This window comes from Cryptomeria japonica, chromosome 10, assembly GCF_030272615.1.
Source record: "Cryptomeria japonica chromosome 10, Sugi_1.0, whole genome shotgun sequence".
NCBI classification, from domain to species: Eukaryota; Viridiplantae; Streptophyta; class Pinopsida; order Cupressales; family Cupressaceae; genus Cryptomeria; species Cryptomeria japonica.
In genome coordinates this window covers 117,033,208-117,060,995 of record NC_081414.1, presented here as the reverse complement: position 1 = coordinate 117,060,995, position 27,788 = coordinate 117,033,208, and the positions used below count along the sequence as shown (strand labels likewise).

The following is a 27,788-nucleotide window of genomic DNA, read 5'->3' as shown; positions in this document are numbered from 1 at the left end:
CAGCCTTACTTCCATTTGCTCGAAGGTGAAATTAAATTCATGATGCAGATTTATGAATTTTCTGAGTATTTTCCAGAATTTGAGAAATAATTTTTCGTGAATTTATTCGAATTTCTAGGGAAAGAAAATCATTTTTTTGGCTAAGTATAAGAAATTTTCGGAGTTATAACACTGGGTGTTGATTCACGATCACAACCACCCTTGAAGATTGAAGGGTTTTAAGGATGAAATTTCAGTTTGGCTAAGTATGAGAATAAGATGAAATTTTCCAACACTTGGCCATTTCGCAGCCCTGTTTTTTTTTCAAATTGCGAATTAATTTCTAACTTGAAATTTCATTGTTTGACTATAGATCCTGGGCAGTATGAAATTTCAAGTGGATAAAGATGCTCCTCCGGAGTCAAGGATGACTTCAAAATGGAAGAATGTTAGCTACACCAACCTCGGACTCATCAATCTGAGGGAATTTAAGAATCGAATGTTTGGTCTGGACAACCTTGTGCCTACCACCATTGCGTGAAAGATGATGAAGAGTGGCATCGTGCATGCTGCTGGCTTCCTCCCCACCATGCAATGCAATGAGTTAGTGGTTGAATGCGCTAAACATTACAACCCCAGTAGTAAAGATATTGTTGCACCTGATGGAAGGGTGCTAGCAAACATCAGTGATGAGACCATCAGAGAGGCCTTCCGGATACCAGAATATCACAACACGGTGTATGTGACAAAGGAAGAAGCTGATGGCATGTATCAGAACCACCTGGAGGAATATGATGCCATAGTCAACCATTCCTGGCTGGACAAGCCAAGGAAGGGCGCCTCCAAACTCCAAAGGAAGAGCCTGGTGAGGGCGTACTTCAAGGAAGACATTGGGGACATGATCGTTCTACTCAACAGAATAATGGGAAATCCTCAGGGAGCTCCATTCGAGCCCTGGATGTATTGTTTCATTAATGAAATAATGAATGGAGTAAAAATGATAGACTGGGCTAGGATGATTAGCGACAACCTAGACAGCCAGCTGAGGAACCTAGAGGCAAATAGGACTTTCTTCATGAGTTCTTACCTGTTTTATTCTTTGGCTAGGACTTACAGATACATAGGTCTCACTTGCAGAGAAGTAGGGAACAAGGAGAACCAGTTTCCAGTGTATGATTGCTATCCCCAGCTCCACATTGAAGAAAAATTCCATTTCAAAAGAGTGAATGATACCTTCCTCATGCACATCACTCGGTCATTGCAAGGTGGACTGCACCAGAGACTCTCCAGAGTCTATGGACTTCATCAGTCGGTTCGGGTATTGGTACATCCAATATCCAAAATTCACTTACCTCCGAATTCAGGGATTCTTTGGGCCTCCATATAAGCTTCCAGCTTACCCTACCAATCGAGTGGTGTTGCTCGAGGTTGTAAGGCAATTGGAGGAATATATGGTGATTCAAAGGGACAAACAAAAGAAGGCAGGAACTTCCTCACTCACAATTGGTAATGGATTGGAAACATGTCCATCGCCACAGGCTGCTGCGACAGCTGAGAAGGAGCTAGCTTGGTATCCCTTTTATCAGTACAAGGCAAGAAGGAATTTCAATCCATTCCACCGAATAAGGAAGGTCGAAGGAAGGACATTTGAGCACAGGCTTGATCTAGAAGATTATTGGGCTAACGCAGTCAATAGTTTCAAAGTCAGGAAGAGATTTTGGTCGAGAATTCCTTTAAACATGGTGAGAGCAACAGAGGTATTCGAAGTAGCTGACCAAGTAGAGGATAACCTTGAGCTTCAGCAGCCGGACTTTGAAAAAATGAAGAATGAACCATTGGTTTTGATAGATTGGACGGAGGGAGAAAAGTCAGATCTAGTCGATCTCATGAGGACAGTGGTTGAGTATTCCAGATGGTGGACATCAGAAAGGACAAAGCAATTAAAGTCCAAAGGTATCACCTTAACCTACGAACTGATGGGAGTGGATGACTCTTTGCCCTCCAATCCTTGTACTTTTGCAAGTAATGCCTGGAATCCAGAAAGTGTTGGATCTCGGAAGAGGAAGGAGTTAGTGGGGAGCTCCGTAAAAATCACAGGGAAGAAGATCGTAGGAGAAAGAAGGGAGTCCAGCGAAGGCCAATCCATTCTAAGTGCTGCTTCTATCGTACCTGATCAGAATGCAGTTAAGGAACAAGAGATGAACATCTGCATGGTTGATGATGAAGAGAGAATGCCTTCTCCTTCAGTTGAAGAAGTAATGAAGGAAGCTGTCCAAAGTTAGGACAGAGAGCAAGCTGAAGCGCCTACAGTCTTCTTGGACGGCATACCTGCGAACCCAGGAGGGACAGATGATGGATTTGACCAGAATACTGTAGAGCAATCAACTATCCCTGATTGGCTAAGGGAAAGAATAAAGGCTAAGGTCCCCAAGGAGACCTGTTCCGAAGAAATCACAACAGCATTCCTGGAGAAGGTGAATGAGCCCACTATAGCTAAACCACCCAAGCCCGCTAGAAAGTTTTCTCTGATTCAGAGAGACAGTGCAGGATTTAGGACAGTCTAGATAGTGGTGCCCAAAGAAGGAAAGACTAGGGACAATGTTGCCACAGATGATTACAAGATCACCACCATAGAGCTGGGAAAGCCCACCCAGGACCAAGAGGTCCAGTATTTCGACGACTCTTGCAACGCTTTGAAGGCAAGTCTGGCTCATGAGAAAGAAAAGAGGAAGAAGGTCGAAGAAGAGAACCAGCAGTGGAAAAAGTACGTTCTCCATCTTACCAGACCACTTAACCATGAGATCCCGGTTACCCCACCACAGTCTCTTCAGGAGGGATCGATGAAGGACTATGATGATATGAAGGGCTTGTACACACAAGCCAAGAAATGAATTTCAGACGCTTCAACACGTGCTGACATACTGGTAGAGAATTTAGTATCAGCACATGAGTCAGCCTCTTCATTCATCTGAAGGTAATCTGAGGCTTGTTGAAGAGAAGCCTAGTGGATGCAGGTATCATACAGGCCGGAGATAGGTACGACTTCAGCACATGGTATTATGCCTTGGTCACCCAGATTGAAGTTTTGAAGAAATCCGAGACCAAGTGCTTTGAGACCGAGGAAAGTGTGAGGGAGATCCTAAGCAAGGTATTTCGTGTGGCATTTGAGATCTGGAAGAAAGAAAGTACAAGAGAGAAGCATTTGCAGGCAGAGAACTTGAGAGCCAGGATCCAGTCAAGCTTCTTTAAGGATTCAGGGATGATTGACAAAGGCGATCTCTCGAGGATTGCAAACTTTCTCTTCATCGATGAAAGTTTTCTTGCCCAAGTGGTGGAGTGGGAGAGCATCCTTGCCACATGTACTGATGATGTGGACATCATCGACTTCCAGATTGGCAGTTTGCCAAGTGTCACCATGGAGGAGGTCAAGCTTATCGTGTCCAGATACATCGAATCGACGAAAGAGTAAAGTGGGTGCTCACCCTAGTGAGATTAGCAGCTGTGCCATGTGTCACTTTCTCATTCATTCAAGCTAATAGTGTTTTGGGAAACCCTAATTAGAGTTTATAACTTTCAATCTTGGCCCTTGATCACTGTTCAATCTCGGTCGTTCATTTATTTTTGAAAAACTATATAAGGTTGCCTCCTCTCATTTGGAGAGTGTGAGGTTTTTGATGTATTGTTGCGTAAGGTCATTTCCAGATAATATATTGCATGTGCGCTTGCTTTGTAATCCCTATTGTTTGAATGATTTGCATGGTTTCAATTTCCTCAACACTTAGTTAAAATTAATCTAGATTTGCTTTCATTGTTGTTAATTTGAATGAAGGATTTGATAAGTGTCAATTGATGGTGTATCTCCGCTCATACTTTTGGTAAATGGATGATTTCCATTTTACCGTGTAAAGTTAGTTTGAGCCCATCCTCCGTGCATCCCAATGTATTAATCATAAGCACAATCCATTAGAGATTGCACCGGCTTTGTGTAGTTGTCCCTAGTGTGGCGACGCAAAGTTTGGTTTCTAGAGAGCATCCAATTGATATCGTCTCTAGAGTTCGTAGGATTAGATTAGCCTTCCTAAACCTTATCTTTTTTTCCTTTTCTTTGAAAGTGTAAATCCCGGAAAATCCAAAAAAAAAAGAGAGAGCTTAAAATTGTTAAATCCATCTAAGTCCAGCAGTTCAAGACAGTTATTAAACGTAAGTCCCCCTTGAGATTTTCAGCATACTCTACCCAAGAAGCTATTCCACTAAAGTCGCTTGTTCGCACATATAAGACCTTGGAATCAGTAGTGATTTTTTAGGAGAGGATAGAATGCCTTCGGGTATCCTATCCTAATGTTTGGTAGATGATAAAACAGACACCAACACATCTCCCCTTGCGGGGTCATGCTGACATGTTGTAAAAAAGCTTATTATTTAATAAAGGCGTTGGGTGTTATTTTTCTATTGGCTAACATGTTGTAACTGTAATTTTTCTCATTCTTAGGCGGAGGTTGTAGTGAACAAAGACGAGACCATTCATTTTTAAAAAAAATTTTAAAATGTTTTTTTTTGTCATTTTACGTAACCCAGCCAGTAGCCGAGTTTCAGGCTTGGGACTCGCGGAGTTTGGTGAGTTTGCTCGCTAGACTTGAACGAGTCCGAGTTCGAGTCCTAGAGACTCGGCGAGCATGGCTTGGACTCGGACTCGCCGAGTTTAGGCGATTCATGGTGATTTTCGTTTCTCTGGTCTAAAGACACCTTCTGCAGTCAACAATTCTGAAGACAACTTGAAAATCAGACTTTTAAAACATGTTGTAATCTTCAAAAATGTGCATAAACTCGATAAAAATTAGTTCTAATGATGAAAACAATCATATTCAGGAATGTAAGTGTGGCTGGTAAAAATTTAATTTCTGAGGACAAGTCTGAAAATTAATTACTTCAGACTTACCAGCACCTTGCAAAGTGGTTAAAAATCCCTGAAAATGATGAAAAAAGGCTAAGGAATCAGCTTCAAGCAAAATCACCAAAATGGTTAGATGGCTGGAAATGAAAATTTCTGAATACAACCGCTTAACAATGGAGTTTTCAGACCTGCAACAGCGATAAGATGGTCTAAAAAATGCATAGAAAACTCCACAAAATACCTCCAACTGCAAATTGCTTAAGTTGGAATTGGCTAGGCAATAAAAACTTAAGTCTGAAAATTAATGGCATAATGGAGGTCAAAATCTGAAGCAAACCTCAGATCTGAAGCGAATTAGCAGGCTGGAAATGATGGCAGCCACCAAGAATGCATGAAAATCATCAAAATGTGGCACCAAATCACTCTCCAAGCAAAATCGAAATTTTCCCAACTATGGTGCCAAAATGGAATTCTGAAAAATGTTGTTAATGGCAGCCTTGACCTGCAACAATGGAGGTCTGGAACAACAAGCAAATAATGGAGGAAAATATCGCCCAAGTCTCCAAACACAAAATCGCCACTTTTCACCAAAAATTGCCAAATTCGGAAAAAAATCGCCAAACTTGGAAAATCGAAATTTCTGGAACTGGTCTTTAATGGCAGCAAAGGGGAAATAAATCAGCAAGCTGGAAAAAATGGAGGAAAATAAATCCTCAATCCCATACTTCACCAAAACACCTTGCTAAAAAATTCGCCCAACTTGGAAAAAACGTCTTTCATGGAGACACTTGGCAGATTTAATAATAAAATAATGCTAAGTCTCCTCTCTTATATTTGCTTTTACCTCTCACTTTCACCACACAAGCAATGTGGGATAAAACACTTGCTTAAATACTTGCTTGGTGAAAAACCTAACTTGCTTCTAGAAGGTTCAAATATTAAATGATTATTGCAAGTTATTAAATTTTAAATAGTCGTTAATAATTATTTAAAAGCAATTAAATGGGGCTTACTTATTAAAATATTGCAATTTAAATCAAAATTAAGCCTCCAAGGGAAAATCGACTTGAGTTGTGTTGTGACCTTTTTCACACATCGCCGCATTGCAAATGGGGACCCTCTCTTTTCTTGCTTTCTAGGGTTTTTGTTAGTATCCTATGGCCTTCCGCTTCAGCTTTGCCAAGCCTTGCCCAGTTTTGAGCAGTTCAGGTCCTGATGATTGAAAGTTAGTTTTTGCAAATCATGTGATTCCAGAATACGAACACCACCAAAGTGCTTAGAAAGGCTAGAGGACGAAGATCGCAATTGATTTGGACGAATTTGGACAACATTCTATTTTTAGAAAGTTTGCTTTTTCCTATTTTTTAGGAAGTTTTGTTTTTGGCGTTTTTAGCCCGATCCCCGGTATGGCTATTTTGAGAAAGTTTTTCCTATTTTTTAGGGATGTTTGCTTTTTGCTTTTTCAGAATGGGAATCTAGGGTTTGCACTAACACAACTGACCAGCTTCGATCGGGACCCAAAATTTCCAAGTTTTGACCTAAAAAGCCAGTTCCCTATATTTTAGGGGTCATATTGCTTCAGATGGTTTGCCTAAATATGGATTTCAAATTTCAAGTTAATCTGGTTAATTTTGGTTAAAATGTGAAATTTTCCAAAATTTTGTATAAGTATGGCTAATGGATAAGGTTGAGTGTCCTGACAGGTGTGCAGAAAGTCCGCCATGATGAAAGGAAAGTGAAATCCGCCATGTGGGAGCCTCAAGAAAAGTCCGCCATGTCTTGGGACTCTCCAAAAGTCCGCCCTAAAAATTGAAGACCCCCTAAACTCCGCCCTATGATAAAGGGTCATCAAGAAAGTCCGCCTAGAAGATGGTAGAGATACCATCAAACTCCGCCATGCCATACGGAAGGGCCATCAAAACTCCGCCCAAGCATGTCAAGTGGTGGTCATGCCTCTTAAACTCCGCCCTATGCCTTGTTGAGTGGGAAAAGAAGATGTGGGAGCCTTATCAAAACTCTGCCCTATGCATGAGACCCTCCAAAAGTCCGCCATGTAGAGGTTAAGTTAGAAGTCCGCTCTTGATGAAGAGTCACCAAAGTCCGCCCAAAACTTGATAGTCATGGCATCATCAAAACTCCGCCATACCTTAGGGTAGAGCCTAAAGTCCGCCATGTAGAGGTTAAGTTGGAAGTCCGCCATGTTAGAGGTCTTCCCAAAACTCCGCCCTCCAAGCAAGTTGCCAAGCCTTCAAAGTCCGCTATGTGGAGGTAACACCAAAGTCCGCCCAAGAGAGAACATCAAACTCCGCCATGACTTGAGGTCACTTCAAAAGTCCGCCCTCCACGTTGAAGTAGGTGCCTTCAAACTCCGCCCTCTATGATACATACAAAACTCCGCCATGTGTTGAGGTAGCATCAAAGGCCGCCCATGTTGAAGACCATCAAAAGTCCGCCTTGAAGAGGGAGATGGAAAGTCCGCCTTGGTGGAGGTAGCATCAAAGTCCGCTATGTGGAGGCCTTCCTAAACTCCGCCATGCCTTGAAGAGGTAATGAAAGTCCGCCCAAGTTTGATGGATATGAAGGTAAGCCTCCAAAAGTCCGCCTAAACATGAAAGTCAAACAAAATCAATAAAAATGCAAGTGATGTCATTAAAATCCTCAAAGGTTTCGAACTTAGAAACCAAAATAGAAAGTTCTTTGGAAGGGAATATTGGAAGATCGATAAGAATTTCAAACTTAAAATCCAAAATGGAAAGTTTTCAAAAAGGGAATATTGGAAGATTGCCAAGTATTTCGAGCTAAGTTCTAAATTAGAAACTTTTGAAGATATTCTTTTACGAGCCTAGTCAAAATTTACCCCATAAGGGAAAATCGATCCTAGCTTTGATAAAAATCCATGCATAAATTCATCAAAATGCACATAAAACTCCCCAGGGGAAAATCGATGGCAGTTTGGATTGAAAAATCCACACTCCGAACTCACTTAACTTGGAAAAATCCTCCTTGGTGGAATTTCGACCTCAGTCTGGATGAAAATCCGGACTCAAAACTCTTCAAAATGCTCCCAGTGGAAAATCGATCTCTGTCTGGATGAAAATCCGGACAAAAATCCTTACAAAATGCTCTCAGGGGAAAATCGACCTCTGTCTGGATGAAAATCCGGACAAAAATCCGCACTTAGTTGTCACAAAAATCCTGGTGGAAAATCGACCCAGGCATGGAATTATCCTTAACGTTGTTTGCACTTCAATCCGCATTCCTGGTGGAAAATCGATGGCAGTCTGGATAAATCCTGACACTTGGCCAAATTTTAGCACTTCCAGGGGAAAATCGATTTGGGTATGGATAAATAGTGGGGGAAAATAGTAGCCAGTATGGATTTCAGGGGAAACCCATGTGTAGTATGGATTTTGAGTGGGGGAATGGGTTGGGTAGTCTAGAATGTGAGGGGAAAAGCACCCCTAGCATAGAATTTGACCCTTTAACCCTTGGAATATGGATTTCGCTTAGAATTTTATCATTTTAACCACTTAAAATCACTTAGAGACTTTAAATTTAGATTGGACTTAGGCTAATTTTCCAAAAAAATGAGCAAAACGCTAGGAAAATATTGGAATAAAGTGCGAAATCAACTTAAATAATACCTTAGGAGTGAGAAAACAACTCCAAAAGGTCTGTGAATACTTTGGCACTTTAAAATCACTGATGCGCGTGTTTAAAAACACGTTAACGCTCAAGAGGTCAAACACTTAGCAAAACTTAGGATCATTAAAATATCAACTTTTGCAACTTGATCCTATAACTTCAAAAACCCTAGACGGCACTAGGCATGATCAAAACTCCGAGACTCGGGCACGGGAAACGCAAAATTGCCCACTAAGCAGCCAAAACCCTAACCTAACAACACAAAAAGCCGGCAAAGAGGGGGGTCCTCGTTAGCAATGGGGTGATGTGTGAAAAGGTCACAACACCACGCAAGGCAAGTTTACAATCAGCAAACTGCTAGTGTATGGATATGTGAATTTCACCATTAATCATCCACAAAATCTTTCATTCAATTAACGAACATTAAAACAAATGAGAAATAGAAACCACGCAACATGTTGAATCAGCATACGAAATTCACCATAACTTTAATGAAAAACAATGTCTCTTGCAACAAGATCTTGGCAATAATCTTTAGCTTCTCTCGTAATTGACTTCTACTCTAACTTCTAATTCGTAATTGCCTTAGCAACTCTTCTTCTACTCTTCTAACATTAGCCTTTACAAATGAGAGAGCTGATCCCTTTTGTAGAAGTCCCATATACAATGAACAACTCAGATTGATTCGCAATCAATGGCCAAGATCGAAAGATAGAAACCCTAATTAGGGTTTGTTACAACCACCATTACATTGGCCAATTAGAGATGAGGATAGATAAGATAAATAATATTTGGTGTAGCACCACGTGTCACTTATTCCCCCCTTGAATGAATTTTGACTAGGAACCCTTTTGATTGGATGAATGGTGACTAGAATGTCATCTCAGCTTGCCTTGTAGACTTAATCAATTTGCCTTGAACATTCTTCATGATGTTTGGAATTCCTTGTGATATTTTGCATTTCATCCTTATGTTAGGGAATTCTTTGAAATATTTCCTCCTTAATGTTCTTTGACTTTAAGATCCCTTGATGTAATTCCTACTTCATATTGTGGAATCCCTGGTGCTCATGTCTTGAATTTGTCTTTCCCTCATTTGTTCACCATCATGGTGAAGTTTTCTTCACGTTTGAGCTAGTCCTCATCTTTGTTTTTGGAAATCCTTGTCTTGAAATCCTCTTCTAATCCTTGAAATGTTGATCTTCCTCATTCACATTTGTATCTTTGTCAAGTCCTCTCCCTGCCTTGGGAAATCCTCTTCTTCAATCTTGCATTATCAAGTTCTGATCATCGTTTTTTCATTCCAATCCACCTGTAATTAGACCTGCAAAAGAGATGAAACCTGAATCAAAACTGGATCAATCAAAGAAACAATCATGAAATATATGGTGTATGTGAGTCAAGGTTTAATTCAATCCCATCTTTCTTCTCTATTGCGGTTTTTATCCCTACAAGCCCTGGTGGAAATTCAATCAGGATAGGGACAAACTAGTCCCTATGAACTGCCTCCTCTTTCAGCACATTTCCTTAATTGGAAAATTGATGTTCATGGGGACTAATCAGTCCTTGAAAATTATCCGTTCCTTAACATATTTTACCCCTAGGTGAAGAATTGATAGGCATAGGGACAACACTTCATTCAATTCCTTTGCAAGTTTTCCATGGAGTTGAAATATTACTCGTGGGGACAACCTGTCCTCAGCTTTGTTAATCCTTGTTTTTTGTTCGAATTCCCCTTGATGAGTTTCATAGGGACTGATTGCACTTGGTTTTACCTCTGATCTGAGCTGGAAATTGATGTAGCCTTCCTTAATGCATTTCCGACACCTGATTTTTAACTTTGTGAGGTCTGATTATAATTCTAGTAACCTGAATATGATTGTGAATACTCAGAAATTCTGAAAAGTGCTGTGGTTTTGATCCCCCTCAAGGTCTGAAATCTGCGATTTGAAGTCCTAGGTGAAGGTATTGATCCAAAGGATCTGCCTCACTCTCTCTTCTCAACAATTAAATTTTTCGAATTTTAACAAAAATCGCAGAAAACAAAGGTTTTATCAGTTCGCCATATCAACAAGTCTCTCTTCCCATGGTTTAGGTGGTCAAGTAACCTTGTAATGGTAATCGCTAGCTTTGGAAATGTCCTCCAATGATGATCACAGATGTAACAAATGATGCAATTAGTCTTTGATTTGGATTTTATGAAGTTGCTGTTAACAAAACAGTCCAACGATGGAGTCCTATAGGTCTGAAAATGATTTCCCAATAATAGTCGCAAGTCTGAATTGGGCTGCTAATCTGCCTTGGAATGGATAAAATCTGAGTGGTAAATGGATTTTGCACATGAATCTTCCTTTCAAAATCGTTGCCCAATGGCATGAAGAGCTGCGCCACCTTGTTGATCAATCTCTTTCAACGAATCTGCAATGAAAGCAATCCAAACTCATGTCTTATTCTCCTTGTCTCTTCCACTTTTATTCATGTTTTCTTTGTTAGCTTCGACCACATAATGACTAAATCACTTTATTGTTGCCATGGGTGGAAAATCGCAGCCTATAGAGACTGTTTTAATTTGATTTTCCACATTTTCTTCCACCAAATGAAATGGTGGGGAATCACCACTCATAGGGACTGATTGCTCTTAGAAAATTTCACTTCATTTTGATGTCTTACCCTTGGAGTGGAGAATCGATGGGTATAGGGACAAAATCAGTCCTTAGTAAATTTTGCCTTGTAATGCTTTTCATACCCTCGTAGCTTTATTCACCTTTCTTCCCATTTTGTTCTACTAATGGAAAATCGAGTTCCATTGGGACACTTGATTAAATTCGATTTCCCATTATCGTTACCTTACTTGCTTCTTGTTGTGGAGATCTGATCTTCATTGGGACTCCTTGTGGAGATTCGAACCTCATCAGGAAACTTCAGTCTTGCATCTTGTCCTTTTTTGGAAATTCCATGGTTATCGGGACTCTTATGTTTTTGACTTGAAAACTTTCTCCTTTGAGTGGAAAATCGAACTTCATCAAGACTCTCCCTTGTTCTTCACTTTTGCCCTCATTCTTGATATGTAAAACGTTCTCAAAGCCCCTAAGTGGAAAATCGAAGTCCATAGGGACTTTTTAGTTTCCAATACTTGTCCCAACATTTGATAGGTAGCTTGGTGCTTGAAATGAAGGTGGAAAAACAACCTCCATCGGGACTAATGATTTTTCCATTAATTGCTCAGTGGAAAATCGACTTCCATCAGAACTTTATTGATTTTCATGCTTCTTTTGTCCAAACTGACCCAAATGACTTCAAATGTAAGACATCTAGATAACACGACAGTTTCTCCAAAAAATTGGATTATTTATTAATTGATTCTATTTTAAATTATAATACACCTAAGTATAAACTCATACATAATCACATTCACAATTTTATTATGCTTAAGGAATTATTTGTCTAAAAAATTTTTTTATGGAAATAGTTAGTTTCAGTATATTTCTTTGCAATGTACATGGTATCCATATACTACTAGATCTTTGATTAGGTCAATGAACCCTCATATTGAATGTGACGACAGACATACTTGATGAATCAATGACATGTATGACACTTGAACGCAAGTATTGCGTGGAACCATACCATATTGAGTTCTAATAACATAATAATTGTTGGTAGATAATCCATAATTATAACTCATTCCTGCCTGAGTTTGTATTTGAATCATGTGTTGGCGGCATATTGTATGTACGAGAATAATAAGTAATTAAGCAATTAGGAAGTACTTTGTTTAGTGATGTAACTGAGGGTAGGTAGTTACGGGTGCGACGGTTGTCCCTCACACCCCCTCGGTACCTTTATATACCATGTGATGTAACTTGTCATTATTACGATTATGAATGGAATGGTATCTTTTCTGTTGGCTAGCAATTGATATACATCGTGTGACTTAATATTGCTTATTTGAGATCTATGGCATTACTGTTCTTTGTTATGTACTTTGTCTGCATTCATTAAACTGTTCACCTAGAGGACAAACATCTGGCGCCGTTGCTGAATTAAACCTGGGAATGACGGGAGTACACTACATGGCACAACGATAATGGGCCAACCATTGAATGAAGGGAGGAGCAGCCCTAAGGAAGACGAATATGAAGAATTGTTTGAAGAGGAAAGGGCATTGACGGTAGACTTTAGGTGCATATTGCAAGCATCCATTGAAACTCACGTATGAAGGGAAGCAGCACGAGAAGACGTCCCTGAGAGCGCTGTGTGGAGTGCCCTTGGAGTAAGTCCGACGGTGAACCAGTTGATGAATAACCTGCCCAACCTATTGGCACAAACTTTCCTTGCCCTTCAAAACCGTTGAGAGGAAACATCCCGTGAGAACTGGCGGCAACAAATCTTACAGTAGTTCAAAGAGAGGAGTCGGCGCGAGGAGGAAGAACGCAACGAAAGCTGCCGGCGAACCTTCAATCCCATAGAACGAAGGAATTGATGCCCATGACGGTGAATAAGGACAGAAACCGTGTGCTGAAGGGACAAGAAGAAGACAGGCATGAGGCAACAGCGAGGGCACTAAGGTTGGAGCAACAAGCTGAACGTTGAAGACGGCTGAAGAAACTTGCTGAAGAAGGAAGCGGAAATGGCAATGATGGCTCGAGTGGCGAAGGCCAAGTTTCTGTGTTAATAGAAACCACTTGAAAGCGATTGGGGGACCTTTCCCTCACGTTGGAAGCGATTGGCAACGGGAGTACGGTAGAGCCGTACACGCCATTTAGAGGTGTCGAGACGAGGAGAGAAGAGGAAACCAAAACAAAGAACAGAGAGGCGGAAGATACCGGTGCGACCGAAGGTGTCGGGAGGACACAAGGGTACGGTAGTAGAAGCAATCTGTTCGGTTCAGGCTCATCACACCTTGGTATTTAGAGTAACCTGGTGGAACCCACGTACGAAATCTCGACGAAGTAACCTTCTGGAGGATCGGTTCCTGGAGGGTCAAGTTTTGGAGGGCAGACTGGGCCGCAGCGAAGGAGTGTAATGGCGAATAGGCAGAAGTTGCCCAGATTCACTGAAGATGGGAAGGAAGACCCTGTATGGTATTGTCATACATGTGAACCGATCTGGTCGGCCAATGGAGTGACCGACAAGGCTGAATGGGTGGTGGAATTCCCTGCCACCCTATGAGGGGTAGCCATCGATTGGTACTCAGATATCGATAAAACGAAGATAGAAACTTGGGACGAATTACGTAAAGCCTTCGAGATGGAGTTTTGACTCCTCAGGGACGACAATGAAATCATGGCGGAAATCCTGAGTACGAAGCAAGAAAAAACACGAGACAGTTAGAGCATATAGCCGGCGACTGAAGGAATTCTAGGAAAGATGGACAACCAGCCGGGGGATGGATTAAAGAAAACATGGTTCGTGGAGGGTTTGAAATCGTCCCTTAGGAAGAAAATGAAAATTGTACCACCCATGTCCTATGAAGATGCCTATAACCGCGCCATGGACCTGGAAAGTGAAGGCAAGACATCTAGTAAGAAGAAAGACAAGTCCTCTGGTGAGGAGGAATCCTCAGATGGAAGTAGCGGCGTTGAGGGATTCAGCAAGAAGGTGCAAGCCCTCCAGAAGGACATGCACCACATGATGAAGGAATTTAAAAGTATGAAGGGAAACACGAGCAAGAATGAGGAAGTATGGTGCATAGAGTGTAAGGAGGAAGGTCATACAAAAGGCACCTGTCCTAAAAAGGCCTTCTGTGAAATTTGCCAAGTGTTGGGACACTCCACCATAGAGTGTCCCTACAATATGAAGACATGAGGGAATCAGGTGCTCTTCACCCAGGAGCAGCCATCACCATCCGCTGCCGTATCCCAACATCAAGCCAACACCACGGCATCATTCAACGGTTATAGAGGTAACCGAAGGGGAGGAAAAGGCAACAATAATAGCAACAATAACCCCAACCGAATACATTATGATGCCAAAGGACGACCGATGATTCAATGTCGGGCCTGTAACCAGTGGGGACACTTTGCACGGGATTGCCAGAAACAGGAAACCTCCCTAGAACTTGTGCAGATGGTGCGGTCCTGGAGACCACGACGACACAAATTGCCCCAAGCCAGGGGTTAATCTTCTCAATATTGAGAAAACGGGCGATGATAAAGAAGTGTTGGCAATCACCCGTGCTCAAGCCAAGAAGGCCACTTATCTTGACCCCCGTATGGAGAAAGAGAGATTACGGGAGGCAAAGGCCGACATTGAGCGGGAGATGACGACAAAACGACGCAAAAATGCAGAGATGGTGAGTACCTCATCCCGTACTAAAGCAGAAAATAATATTATTGGGCAAGTCTTGCAGATGGAGGTGCCGATAAGGGTGAAGGACCTTCTAGATACAATGCCACAGCTAAGGACCGCCATTCTTAGCACCGTACAAAGCACTGCACACACACCTTTAGGTGTGACCCAGACGGAAGTCCCGGTCAGCCCTTTAGCTGATCCAATGTTGTTGGCCTTAAATATTGGTCGGCATCCTACGGTAGTGGAAATGGGAATCCTTGGCACTATCCTTAAGGACAACATCATGGACGGAGGATCTGGGGTGAATGTTCTGCCGGAGGCCACATGGAAGAAGCTCGGGAATCTGACACTATGGCCACCCACATTCAATTTGGTGGGAGCAGACCAACATGGTATTAAGCCACTCGACACTGTGATGGCCCAGCTGGTGACCATTGGCACACAACCCTTCTTATTGGATTTTGTGGTAATCCCACTTAAAAAGAAGGGCTATGATGCCATCTTAGGGAGAGGGTGGTTGCTCACAACAAAAGTGAATCACAATTGGAAGAAGAACACCCTCTCCATGGAGAAAGGTGGGCGGAAGTACGTTATTGATTTGAGGACCCAGGCCGTCAGCAAGGAGCTCGCATCATCGGACTCCGACTTAGATGACTCAAACAGATGGGAGTGGGATTCCTACGAAGGTAGAGACGAGATGGAACCAAATAGTGAAGGACTGCTTGAACTTGATGGCTGCTCGGAAGACGACATGTGCTCATTGAATGGACTCTTCCATTGGCAGATGGAGGACTATGAGCTGTTCCAATGCAACATGCTCTAGATAGAAGAGTCGGAGGAGAAAACTATGTTTCCACTTGAGTATGGAGAATACAGAGAAGGGGAGGCTCGAGTGGATGACGCTCCCGCACATCAGTTTGAGAAAGACAAACCTATTAAGTATGAGGAGTCCAAGTTAAAGGTGACCAATCTGGGAACATAAGAAGACCCCAAAAACATATTGGTGAGGGACGATTGGGATCCTGTGTTGAAGGCAACAACTTTCAAATTTTTTTTGGAGTATAAGGATGTTTTCCCCTGGACATATAAAGATTTGAAAGGAGTGCCCTCGAGATGTGTGTACATCGCATTCAACTGGTACTTGGAGCCCAGCCGGTGCAGAAGAGGCCGTATCGAATGAATAGAAACTATGGCGCAAGGGTCAATGAGGAAATAGAGAAGATGTTGGAAGCTAGCATCATCTTTCGGGTCTAGACCAATGAATGGGTGTCTCCTATTGTCATTTCCTTAAAGAAAGAGGCCAATCAAATCCGGATCTGTGTTGATTTTCGGTGCCTGAATGGGGTCACTATCAAGGATCCTTTTCCCATACCTTTCACAGATAGCATATTGGAAGAGGTAGCCGGTCACGAGATGTATTCTTTCATGGATTGATTTTCTGGTTATAACCAGATTTCCATCGCCAAGGAGGACAAGCTCAAGATCACCTTGGTGATGGAAGACGACGTGTATGCATACAACCGGATGCCATTCGGTCTATGTAATGCGCTGACAACTTTTCAAAGGATCATCCTGCCCATCTTTGACAAGATGTCCGTGGGAAACTTCAAAGCTTTCCTCGACGATTGGTCGATTTACAGCGGGTAGGACACACATCTGGTAGCCCTAAAGGAATGCATGGATAGATGCCGAAGGGCAAGGTTGGCACTCAACCCTAAGAAGTGCAGATTTATGGTGCTGCAAGGCAAATTGCTCGGGCACATTGTTTGTAAAGTGGGGTTGAAGATAGACCTTGATAAGGTCCGGGTGATCGTGGAGATGGAGCCACAAACATAAGTCACAAGGGTAAAGTCTTTTTTGGGCCACATTGGTTACTATAGAAGGTTTATAAAGAATTTCGCTCAGATATCCTACCCCTTGGATAAGCTAACTCGGAAGGGTGAGTTGTACACGTGGGGGACCCCGAAAGGCGAAGCTTTTGAGGAGTTGAAGACCAGGCTGGTGGCGGCCCCCATCCTCGCATATCCGAATTGGGACAGGGAGTTGCATGTCCACGTATATGCCTCTCATTTCGCAATTGGTGCCACATTAGCTCAGGTAGGGGACCATGGACTGGACCATCCGATCTATTTTGCGAGTAGATTATTGTCTAAGGCTGAAAAGAATTACAGCACAACGGAGCAAGAGGCCCTAGGAATGGTCTATGTTGTGCAGAAATCCAGACATTGCCTTCTGGCTACGCCATTCATGTTTCACGTGGACCACCAGGCACTTATGTATCTGGTCAATAAATCAATTATTCAAGGAAGGATCAACAAATGGTTGCTCTTGTTGCAAGAGTTTACATTCACTATCATTGTGCGACCTAGAAAGAGCCATGTGATAGCTGATCAACTATCAAGGATAAGGTCGGAGGAGCCGCCAGAGGGGGTTAATGATGAATTTCCGAGTGCACACTTGTTCAAAATCGCAGTACTGCCATCATGGTATATTGCTATTGAGGAAAATCTCTCCACCTCCGTGTTTCTGCAAGGTATGCCACCTGGAGAACGGAGGAAAATCGTGTTAAGAAGTCGTACATTCCAGTTAATTAATGGATTACTGTACAAAATGGGGCCCGACCAGGTGTTGCGTTGCTGTGTGATGGAGGAAGAGGTGCCTAGCGTTCTGAGGGAGGCACATGAGGGCCCTGCAGGAGGCCATATGGGACCGGACACTACCACACGAAAGGTGCTACTTGCAGGGCTATGGTGGCCCACGCTGTATAATGACGCTAGAGAATGGGTAGTGGGTTGCGACACATGTCAAAGAGTTGGGAAGCCATTGAAAAGGGATTTCATGCTCCTCAACCCCTCGCATGCTCAAGAGTTATTCGAGCGCTGGGGGTTGGATTTTATTGGGTCACTTAAGGCCAGCCGTGCCAGGAGGTGCCACTACATTGTGGTAGCCACGAAGTATTTAACCAAATGGGTAGAAGCACGGGCTTGCCTGACAACTCGGCCTTGAGTACTGCAAAGTTCATTTATGAACAAATCATCACACGATACGACATCCCCATCTAGTTGACTAGTGACAGGGGTGGACACTTTCTGAACCACATCATCAAACTACTCACGATTGAATTCAAAATTTTTCACTCGTTGTCCAACCCTTATTACCCACGAGCCAATGGGCAAGCCGAGGCTACCAACAAGATTCTAGTTGGAGTGATCTATAAGTCGTGCGGTGTTGAGGGAGAAGACTGGGAAGAAAAGTTACCCTCTATTTTGTGGGCCTATTGCACCACCTACAAGGTGACTACAGGTCAAACGCCATTTCAACTCATGTACAGGCAGGAAGCTGTTGTGCCAACTGAGGTTATGGTGCCAAGCCTCCGTATTGCAATCGAGAACAGATTGGGGGATATGGAAAGCTTAAGAGAGAGGTTGTATGTCCTGAACAAGTTGGATGAGAAAAGAATGATGGCTCAGTGGGCTACAGAGGTAGCCCAACAAAGGAGGAAGTTGTGGCATGACAAGCACTTAAAGCGAATGAGGTTCACCCCGAGACAACTGGTGCTGAAATATAATGGGCGCAATGAGATTAAACCCGACAAATTCAAAGTAAGGTGGTTAGGGCCATATAAAGTTCGAGAGGTGGCTGAAAACGGGTCGATTAAGTTATGGACGTTAGATGGTCGAGAAGCGGTGGAGGTTGTGAACGGGTCCAAATTAAAGCCATATCATGAGCATAGGCGACGAAGTGACCTAGAATCCTCCCGTGGAGGTACTTAGAGTTTTTTTGACCAAAAAAATAAAAAAAAAATAAAAAAGAATTCTCTGTACAGAAAGTACCGTATGGCAAAAGTCCACAAAATAGAAAAACTAACCATATAGTAAGTACCGTATGGCGGAAACGAGAAGGGAAAAAGTCACCGTACGGTATATGGTCACCGTACAATGGACAAGTTGAAGAAAGGGAAAAATGTCGTATGGTCATTATCATGCGGCCACACTCACATCCGATGGAGACTTGAAAGAAAAAAAGAAAAAAAAACTCGTACGGTGTCTAATTACCGTAAGGCGGGAGGAAAGCATAAACGTACGATGGGCTGTTCTAGTGCCGTGACCACCACTGGGGAAGGTATTTAAAATGCAGACATACATACATTTGTGCTATTGGAATACATACATTGGTGGAAACCAATTTGATAGCATTTTTCGACAAACTTGAGGCTTGGTAATCAGGAACCAAGAAAAAATATTCAGCTTCTGCGTGCAGTATTCGGATTTCCCTGGCTACCTTTGGTGGAACATATGGAACTAGGAAGGAACGCTACCGTACGACGGAGAAGGAGAGGAAAAGAAAAAAATCGTCGCGTAGCATACACGTCGCACGTGGAAGCTATCTCCACTCCCCGTGCGGTAACTCTACCGCCGACACCACCGTACAACAGTTTTTGGCTAGCAGTGACAGTGTTCAGCTCAGGGCGGTGTGAGGTGTCCGAGGGAGGAGTTTGTGTATCGTGGAGTCTATGGCGGCATTGGAATTAGCGGGAGTAAGCACATTCCGAAATTTATTACCCTAACCCTTTTTTTCTTTAGTATTTAAAGGCACAAGAGACAAAAAGGGAAATCGGTTAATGGACCCCAGTGGAGGAAAGCATTGGAAAAGACAGTTGCGGTAGTTACCTGCTACAGTGCCGTCACTTTTTGCCAACAAGAAAGCTATTCGGATTCTGCCTTCGAGTGTGAAAGTAAGGGGCGGTATGGCTGATAGCAAAGGCAAGGGCACAAAGGTGTGACCCAAAGTACAAAATCAGATGGCAACGAAAGATGATGTGAGCTTAGACACCATTGCTTTTGAGGGTTTGAGTGGTGCAGACTGTAGAAAATGGTGGAATGAGACCCTGCCTGATGGTCTTGTGAAGGCACAATTGCGACATGCACATGTACACTGGGCCATCCAGATGCCCATCTTTTGGGTTAAAGATTTTGAGGTGTGCTGAGGGCTATGATTGGTGCCTACGACAGACACACGCGGCAGTTGGTGTTCGATTATGAGCACCACCAGGTTACTGTAATATCCCCTTCCTTGTGATGTTGCATTCAGTGGTCCATTGGCCTATTCCGGAGACCCGTAGGCTATGTGGAAAGGTGAATTAAGGGTTTCCATGTTCTTTGGAGTTCCGACCAAGCTTGTCAAGGGTGGAATGTGAACTTACTGTTTTCAGTAAGTTAGGGTTTGGTCGTCGGGATGGTGTAGAGTTGCTAAGCTCGCCAAGCTCTTTCTCTGGTTGCAAAGATCACGATTTTCAGAGCATTATTTCATGACTTACTATTTTTAGTAAGTGGCAGTTTGGGGCATTCTATTTTTGGCAGTCCTGGACTTGGTCCTGATCCAGCACAGTTCAGTGATCCTCATTGCTCAACCTCATCCGTATTTTGTTGATAATCAGTACTGGAGCTATAAGCGATTTAATTAAATATTATTCCTTATCCTAAGGTTATTATTTAATTATTTTATTACTCATTGATGCTATGGGAAATTGTGCAAAATATGATATTTTTCCTAAGTCATGCATGGGCGAATTATTTGAAGATTAAAAGGAGACTTTATTTTTTATGCTTTAAAGTTTTATTATGCCAAAATCGTGGTCCTCTCTCCTTGGCGTGATTTTGACTTCGGAAGTGGGCGCCATTTTTGGGTCCACCACATGAAATGAAATGCAGTTTGAATGAGGAGAATTTGGAGGCAATTTCATTTGAATTCCAGATTTGAAAAGCTATATAAATAGGTGTTTGGCTCCTCATTTGTTTATCCAGAGAAAATATATCGTTATGCTATCGGAATGACTCCAGACTTCTTCGAGGGTGAATGCCTCCTAGATCTTTCCTTCTGGTTTCGAGTGTGAGACATCACTCCTAGCTGTGATTCGAAGTTGTGAGCTATTTGGTGATTTTTGGGTGTGTTGGTGAAGAGTTGTGTGCTGCTGTGTTTTTTTGGTGTTGCTAGTGTGTGTTGGCTGGAAGTGTATTTTGCTCGTAGCTATCTGCATGTTGAGTGCATCATTTTGGGTGAGGGTTCTTTGGAAGCATATTAGAGAGACAATAATTCTCCTACATTGGTGTGGCATTTGGAGAACTCTCCAATTTACAGTTGCAAATCGAAATATTCAGCCAAAACACCATTTCCAAAATTGCCTTGGGTTGCATGCATCGCATTTGTTGCTCTCCAGTCGCAGTTTCAAGGTATTGATTTGATTGTTTATGTTATACGCTTCATTTGCATTTGGTTTAGCATGATTCCATTCGTTTTTGAGAGAGTTACGAGCATTTTAGTGGTGTTTGGGATGGCTGGTTCTGCATTTCATTGTCTCTGATTTCAGAACAGCAAGTACTGTTTGTGGTGAGAATGTGTTATTGAATTCTTTAGATATGTACTTCATTCTATCCTCTCTCACATCTCTATCTTTGTAAGAATTGCTTCAGTAGTACTGACCAATTCATTCTATGCTGCATTTCCCACTAAACAAGTGGAAGAGGATGGCTTAGCCGCCTATATGTTTTGTAATTCAGCTTTGTCCTCCCACTGAGCAAGTGGTTGAGTGATATTGTCCTCCCGCTGAAATATGCGGTTGGGTGATAGTTTTATGTAAAAGTCCTCCCACTGCATAAGCGGTAGAGTGATTTGGTTCTGTTATGCTCTTGTTATCTTGGCTGGTTTACTGCCAAGTTCTTGTTCTTCATCCCGCTGAAAAGTGGAAGGGGTTGGCTTGCCGCCCAGTATTGTATTTGCATTGTAATTTCCAGCGGATTAGTGAGCTAACGAATCCCTTATCACCGTATGCTCTCACCTTCTCACATTGGGCTCTTGGTGATCAGAAAGTGGAAGGGTTACTTTCAGTAGTATTGGGATTATATTTCCTAACTTTAACGGGTGCATTGTAATAATTGTTGTGCTCAAAAACTGAAAAAATAAGAGGGAATATTACAGTTACGGTCTCTTTTGCTTCCACAGAGTTCATGAGGGTTCTTGGTATCCCAGGAACACAGGGGAAGAAAGTGGATGAGAGCTAGAAGATATCCCTAGTTTTCAAGGATAAACTCCTGAAGTTGATGTGCAGGGATGACCTCAGATAGGCCGAGCTCGATAGCCTCCAGCATGCAAGCAAGGGACGACGCCTGAAGAAGTCCTTTTTACGAGAGGGAGAATGGCAGTGCCTCCTGGATGTGTTGAAGAGCCGCTTGATGGGAGCCAGTAGGGCTTCAGACATTGCCATGGCGTAGGTTGTATTGATGAATGGCATCCGCAATGGCGTGGTATATGACTGGGCATCCGTGCTGGCTGATAGGATGGAAGAATTTATGACCTTGCAGCACAAAAATATTTATATGCCGTACCATGCCATTGGACTCTTCTTGGATGCAATGCGTGTTCAGATATTGCCCGAGACACAACACTTAGCACCACACAACCGTGTACACCCTCGACAGCTGCCTATATTCTATTGGGTTCATTCAGATATCACAACACCTAGTGGAGATACACAATCAGGCAAGAAACAAAAGCGAAGGGTGGTGGTGTCTGAGTACGAGCCAGAGTCAGAGTCTAAGCCTAGTGGTGAGGAAGCAAGTGTAGAGGAGGACTCCGTAGATACATCACAGGCCAGGGATGGTAGTTTTAGGATGGTAAGTAGAGGCGGACATCAGGTGGAGGAGGAGACATCTCCCACAGTTGCGTAGATAGCTACATCTCCACCTCCCGCAGTTGTGCCAGCAACAGCAGCCACATCACCCCAGAGTGAGTTACCCTAGCAAACAACATCATCAAGTGCCGCGATAGCCCCTCAGACTCTACCACCTGGAGCGACAGTATTGGCAGTGCCTGTTCCTGGGTTTGGGCAGTCTCGGACACCAGTGCTTATGATCCCCACACACATGGCCATGGCATTGGTAGCCCTACCAGGAGCACCAGAGCCTCAAACGACATGAGGCAGGAGTCCCAAAGCAACAGTAGAGGTAGGTACTAGTGGGGGGACAGTTGGTAGTAAGGCTGTGGTAGCATCAGAGCATCCTGGAGGGAGTGGTACCCCTTCTCAAGCGGATATGAGTGCCTGGCTGAGTCGGTATAAGATGGCCTCGGTGGCACTGATTGGAGCAGCGGTCCTCTCCCCATGGCGCGAGTTGCCGAGCCCTCACCAGATTGTTGACTTGGTCGGCGATAGCTCACCAGAGAACTTGCAGATAGTGCAGGGAGACCATTCACCCATTCGTGAGTTGGTGTTGAGTCCCAGGCAAGAGAAGGAGTTGATACAGAGCCCCCCTCATGATGAGCCATTGCAGGATACCCAGGAGCACGGTGTCCCTACATCTTCGAGAGTGGAGGGTGATAGGGACTTGGAGCAGTTTTCTATGGACATGGCTGCTGGAGCTCGGGGGATTGTAGTCTCGGCACTGTCCTAGGGAGATGCCAGGACAGACGGACAGTTGGAGCAGCTGCTTGGGTTTATGAGGGACGGTTGCCTGACACACTTTGTTGAGTGTTTTGAGTCGAGGGGGTGGCCTACTACGGAGACCTTGTAGATGTTGGAAGATTGGGGTCTTCGGGAGGAGATTGGTGAGACCAGTACACAGTCACTATTGCAGAGACTAGAGCAAGTCTTCCGTGAGACGTACTATGAGCTGAGGAGGACATAGTATGTTGTTGTAATGTCCCTACTAGTTAGAGATTACTGTCTTGCAAAACAAATTGTTAGAATACAACATATATATATATATATATAAAAGCCATTTTCTAATTTGCAATCTATCTTTAATACTTAATGAACATGATCATAATTTTCATCTAATAAAAAGGATACGAATGCCATACAAAAGTATGTCCTTAGGCGGCCGTGAAGCTCGCCTTCTTGGAACCCCTTGGTTCCAAGCCCTTCAGGAAATCGAAGATGAGTTCAAATCCTGTCTTGGGTGTAACCTCTTACACCCAAGCCCTTCAAAGAAGACCCTTGTCTATTCCTTGCCTTGGGTGATGCCTTCATCATCCAAGTCCTCAGAGGGGATCGGCCTGACTTTTGAGTCCTGTCTTGGGTATAACCTCTTACACCCAAGCCAGCCAAGGAAGACCCTTGCCTTTCCTTGTCTTGGGTGATGCCTCCATCATCCAAGTCCTCAAAGGGGATTGACCCAATCCTTCTCTTCTTGGTTGAGTTTTAATCAACCAAGCCATATATTTGCATAACATTTTGAGTTCATAAACTATCCTTTGTGTTAACATGAATTCTTAATGTATTCTTTAATATATATATATGATTTTCCATCCTTTACATATGCAATATATTTCTTAAAATACCTTGTATTCATAATCCTTTAATATGCAAACTTATGTATACAACATTTACAAGATTATATCTTATCCCTATTTTTATGACTAGTGAATACTATACATTAAGATGTGTATAAATATTCACTAGACCACCATTAACATTACCTATCAATGGACTTTACCCATTACCCATTGCTCATGAACTAATAATAACTAATATTAATGAGCCTTTACCCTTAATACCACCTATTAATATTAGTAATAAGAACCTATCATATACTATACCTAGTATTTAATAGAGGAATTCTTACCTTGAAGTCTGATTACCTTCTTCCTTTTTCCTGCAGTCCGCTCCCTACCTTCTCCATTGTATATATATATTTATTATATAGTATAAGTGATAAAGAATCAATGTACATATCATGACAGTAGTTGGTTATGGCTGAAACCATTTATCATATTGATATTAACAATGTCGCTAATAACATTATATTGTGTTGTGTTATTAACATTATTTTATGTTGCATTTTATTACATTCCAGTATTGTATTACATTGATAATATCTTACCATATTAGCAATATTATATCAGATTTGATTAACCGTATGAGCTTTAGATTTTATTAACATCATTATGTTATTTTGCCATCTTTATATTATATTACATTAACAATATCACTATGTTAATATGTGACTGAATTAATGTATTGTATTACATTAATAGTGTTAACAGTTATTATATTATATTAGCAGCACCATAATATATTAACAACATTGTGTTATACTAACCGTGTCATATTGTATTGATCATATTGAATTGTATTATTAATATTAAATGTAATAACTAAATTAGATTGTATTAACAATACCATTGTATGATATTGTTAACAGCCTTTATATACATACCGTAATGTTTTCCCGGACAGTATGTCTCCAGACCCCATAGTCTTACCCTCGTATTCCTCTTCTCTTATTCTCCCGTGGTGACCTCTACCATATACCCCGTGAAGGGTTACATCCCTCCACGGGTCCCTTCCGCACGAACTATAATGTATTAATATTTTAATTTAATAATACTTTTTTCTTTATTATTTAATACATTAAATACCTTAACCTTTTAATCATTCATTTAATAATATTTTTCTTTATTATTTTATATATTAAATATATTAACATTTTAATCGTTCATTTAATAATATTTTTTTCTTTATTATTTTATATATTAAATACATTAACTTATTTATTTATTTATATTATAATAGTTTTATTGTTTATTTTTATTTGAATATTTCAGGATTAGTAATAGATATTACTTAAATAATACATTTAATAAATAAATAAATTTCAAATAGAAATTCGTTATTATTATTATATTAATTAATAATAATAATTACTTCCTTAGGATATATATAACGATCAAGGAGGGGACATGACAGTTGTTGAGGGTACGTAGACCTAGCAACAGGAGGCCATGTCGACGAGGGAGGAGTTGGCTGCTCGCCTCCAGCGACAGGGAGCAATTGGCTCGGGAGAAGGCCTCATGGGTCATAGAGAGAACTACCTTGGAAACAGAGTTGTCCGAGGAGAGGTCGACAAAGGGTGCCTTACGGGCATGGTTGGAGGAAGCCTGGGAGGACAAGGCTATGTTGGAGAACTGTCTCGCTAGTGCCTTAGAGATGGTGGAGAAAAAGGATAAGGAAGTCTTGGAAGCCGCGATGATGGTGAAGACGACTATGGAGCGACAGATGGTTGCAGAGCGGGACCTGAAGTTGAGGACTGAGTAGGTCTACGAGTTACGGGCACGCTTGGTAGCCACATCACGAGCATCGACACCATCCTCACCAGGGACGCTTCCTTAGCCCCATTCTCAGTCATGATTTCTTTTTTCTGTTGATCATCCCATTTTGTTTTCAGTCGTTAGGAGACGACCTTGTTTTTTGGGGGGGATGATGTTGGCGGCATATTGTACGTATAGGAATAATAAGTAATTAAGCAATTAGGAAGTACTTTGTTTAGTTATGTAACTGAGGGTAGGTAGTTACAGGTGCGACTGTTGTCCCTCGCATGCCCTTGATACCTTTATATAGATTTGATGTAACTTGTCATTATTATGATTATTAATGGAATGCTATCTTTTCAGTTGGCTAGCAATTGATATGCATTGTGTGACTTAATATTGCTTATTTGAGATCTATGGCATTACTGTTCTTGGTTATGTACTTTGTCTGCATGCATTAAACTGTTTGCCCAGAGGGCAAACATCATGGACCCGTGGGTAAGGATTAAACATTTGCAATATTGATGATTTTCCATGGATGATAGAGGATTTATTTTTTCTGACTTCTTGTAGGGTGGTAGACATCAAGTTTGTTAGATGTGATTTGTTACTCAAATTCTTAATTGCTTTCCCATGCAGAGAATAAAAACTAATGGGTTTTTTACCTTGAGGCTTCATTTAATATGCATTCATTGTTCTTAATAAAATTTTGTTTGGGTTGATCATTGTAAGACAAAGTATGGATAAACAACTTATTATATGTTAATGCAATATGATGTTAAGGGGAATGGAGCTGTCTTTTAGGTTAGATTGTATTTTATATTTGAACTTGAGTCTTTTTTACAGGCATACTCATTTCGGAAAGTGATTCCTATGCTTTCTCAAGATTATCATGTTATTGCTTTCGATTGGCTTGGTATGGTAATTTTTTCACTATGGGCTATAGCATAGTACTTGTACTTTGTTAGTTTTAGTAATCTATGGTACATTTACCCTAGCATGTTTTCTGTAACTAGATCTACTATGAATCTTGCTAATCTATTTTTGGTCATCTATGGACATTTATATCATGTCATTGTTTCTTTTTGAAAGGAATATGTGCATCTTTTTTCCTTTCCAGTTTTGTTGGGTAAAATATGAAATCTTATATTTGGTACTTCTACTCTGTGTAATGCCTTTTTGGGATATTCCTGATTTTTGCCTTAAAACAATAATATTTACTCAAAATGATAAAAGTTTTGTCAAAGATTAATAATTTTTTATAACATTCAGATCATTAAATCATAGCATAATTCTCATTATATTGTGAATTGTTTGGAAATACTCACAAATCTATTGAATTAGAGGTCTTCGTTCCTAACTCAAAAGTGGCAATATCAAGGGTTTTCATCCTCCACATGCCAAGAGCATGAAAGGCTTTTCATCCTTCCAACTCTTAGTCCACCTTGGAGGGTTTTCGTCCTCATTGACCAAGATTTGGGTTTTTGTTCAATCTCGATTAGAGCAATAAGAATTCTCGTCCTTATCTTCTTGTGAACTTGGAAGAGATTTCGTCCTTCCTATTTGCAAGACTTCCTCAAATTCAAAACTGAGTGTTTGGTGTATTTGCTAGATTATTGCTGATTGCTTTGGCTTATTGATATTTCTTAATGGGTTGATGAGTAAATGTTTGAATGATTTAATGCTTGAATGAATCCTTGTAACGATCTCTCCTTTATTGGTGAAAGAGTCACTAACTTTCACAAGAATTGAGTCACACCCTTCATTGCTGCCTTTTAGAATAATAACATATTTCTAAATTGATTCCTTCATTTCCAATTGATTATTGATGGGTGAATGATATTTCTTCATTGAAATGATCTCCCTTTTATACCTTATGTTTGAGGGAGTCATAACTC

General features: G+C 41.6%; 1 protein-coding gene across 6 annotated transcripts in view; it reads left to right on the top strand.

Moving 5' to 3' along the window:
* LOC131072609 (uncharacterized hydrolase YNR064C) overlaps window positions 1–27,788 on the top strand; it is a 151,617-nt gene that overhangs the window by 46,933 nt on the left and 76,896 nt on the right. For all 6 annotated transcript variants that reach the window (XR_009112730.2, XM_058008829.2, XM_058008828.2 and 3 more), the window contains exon 6: window positions 26,737–26,806. Coding sequence is in view for 5 of the 6 variants with exons in the window: in XM_058008829.2 (XP_057864812.1) it covers window positions 26,737–26,806 (70 nt within the window). In the remaining variant the exon portion in view is untranslated. The remainder of the gene's footprint in view (window positions 1–26,736; window positions 26,807–27,788) is intronic.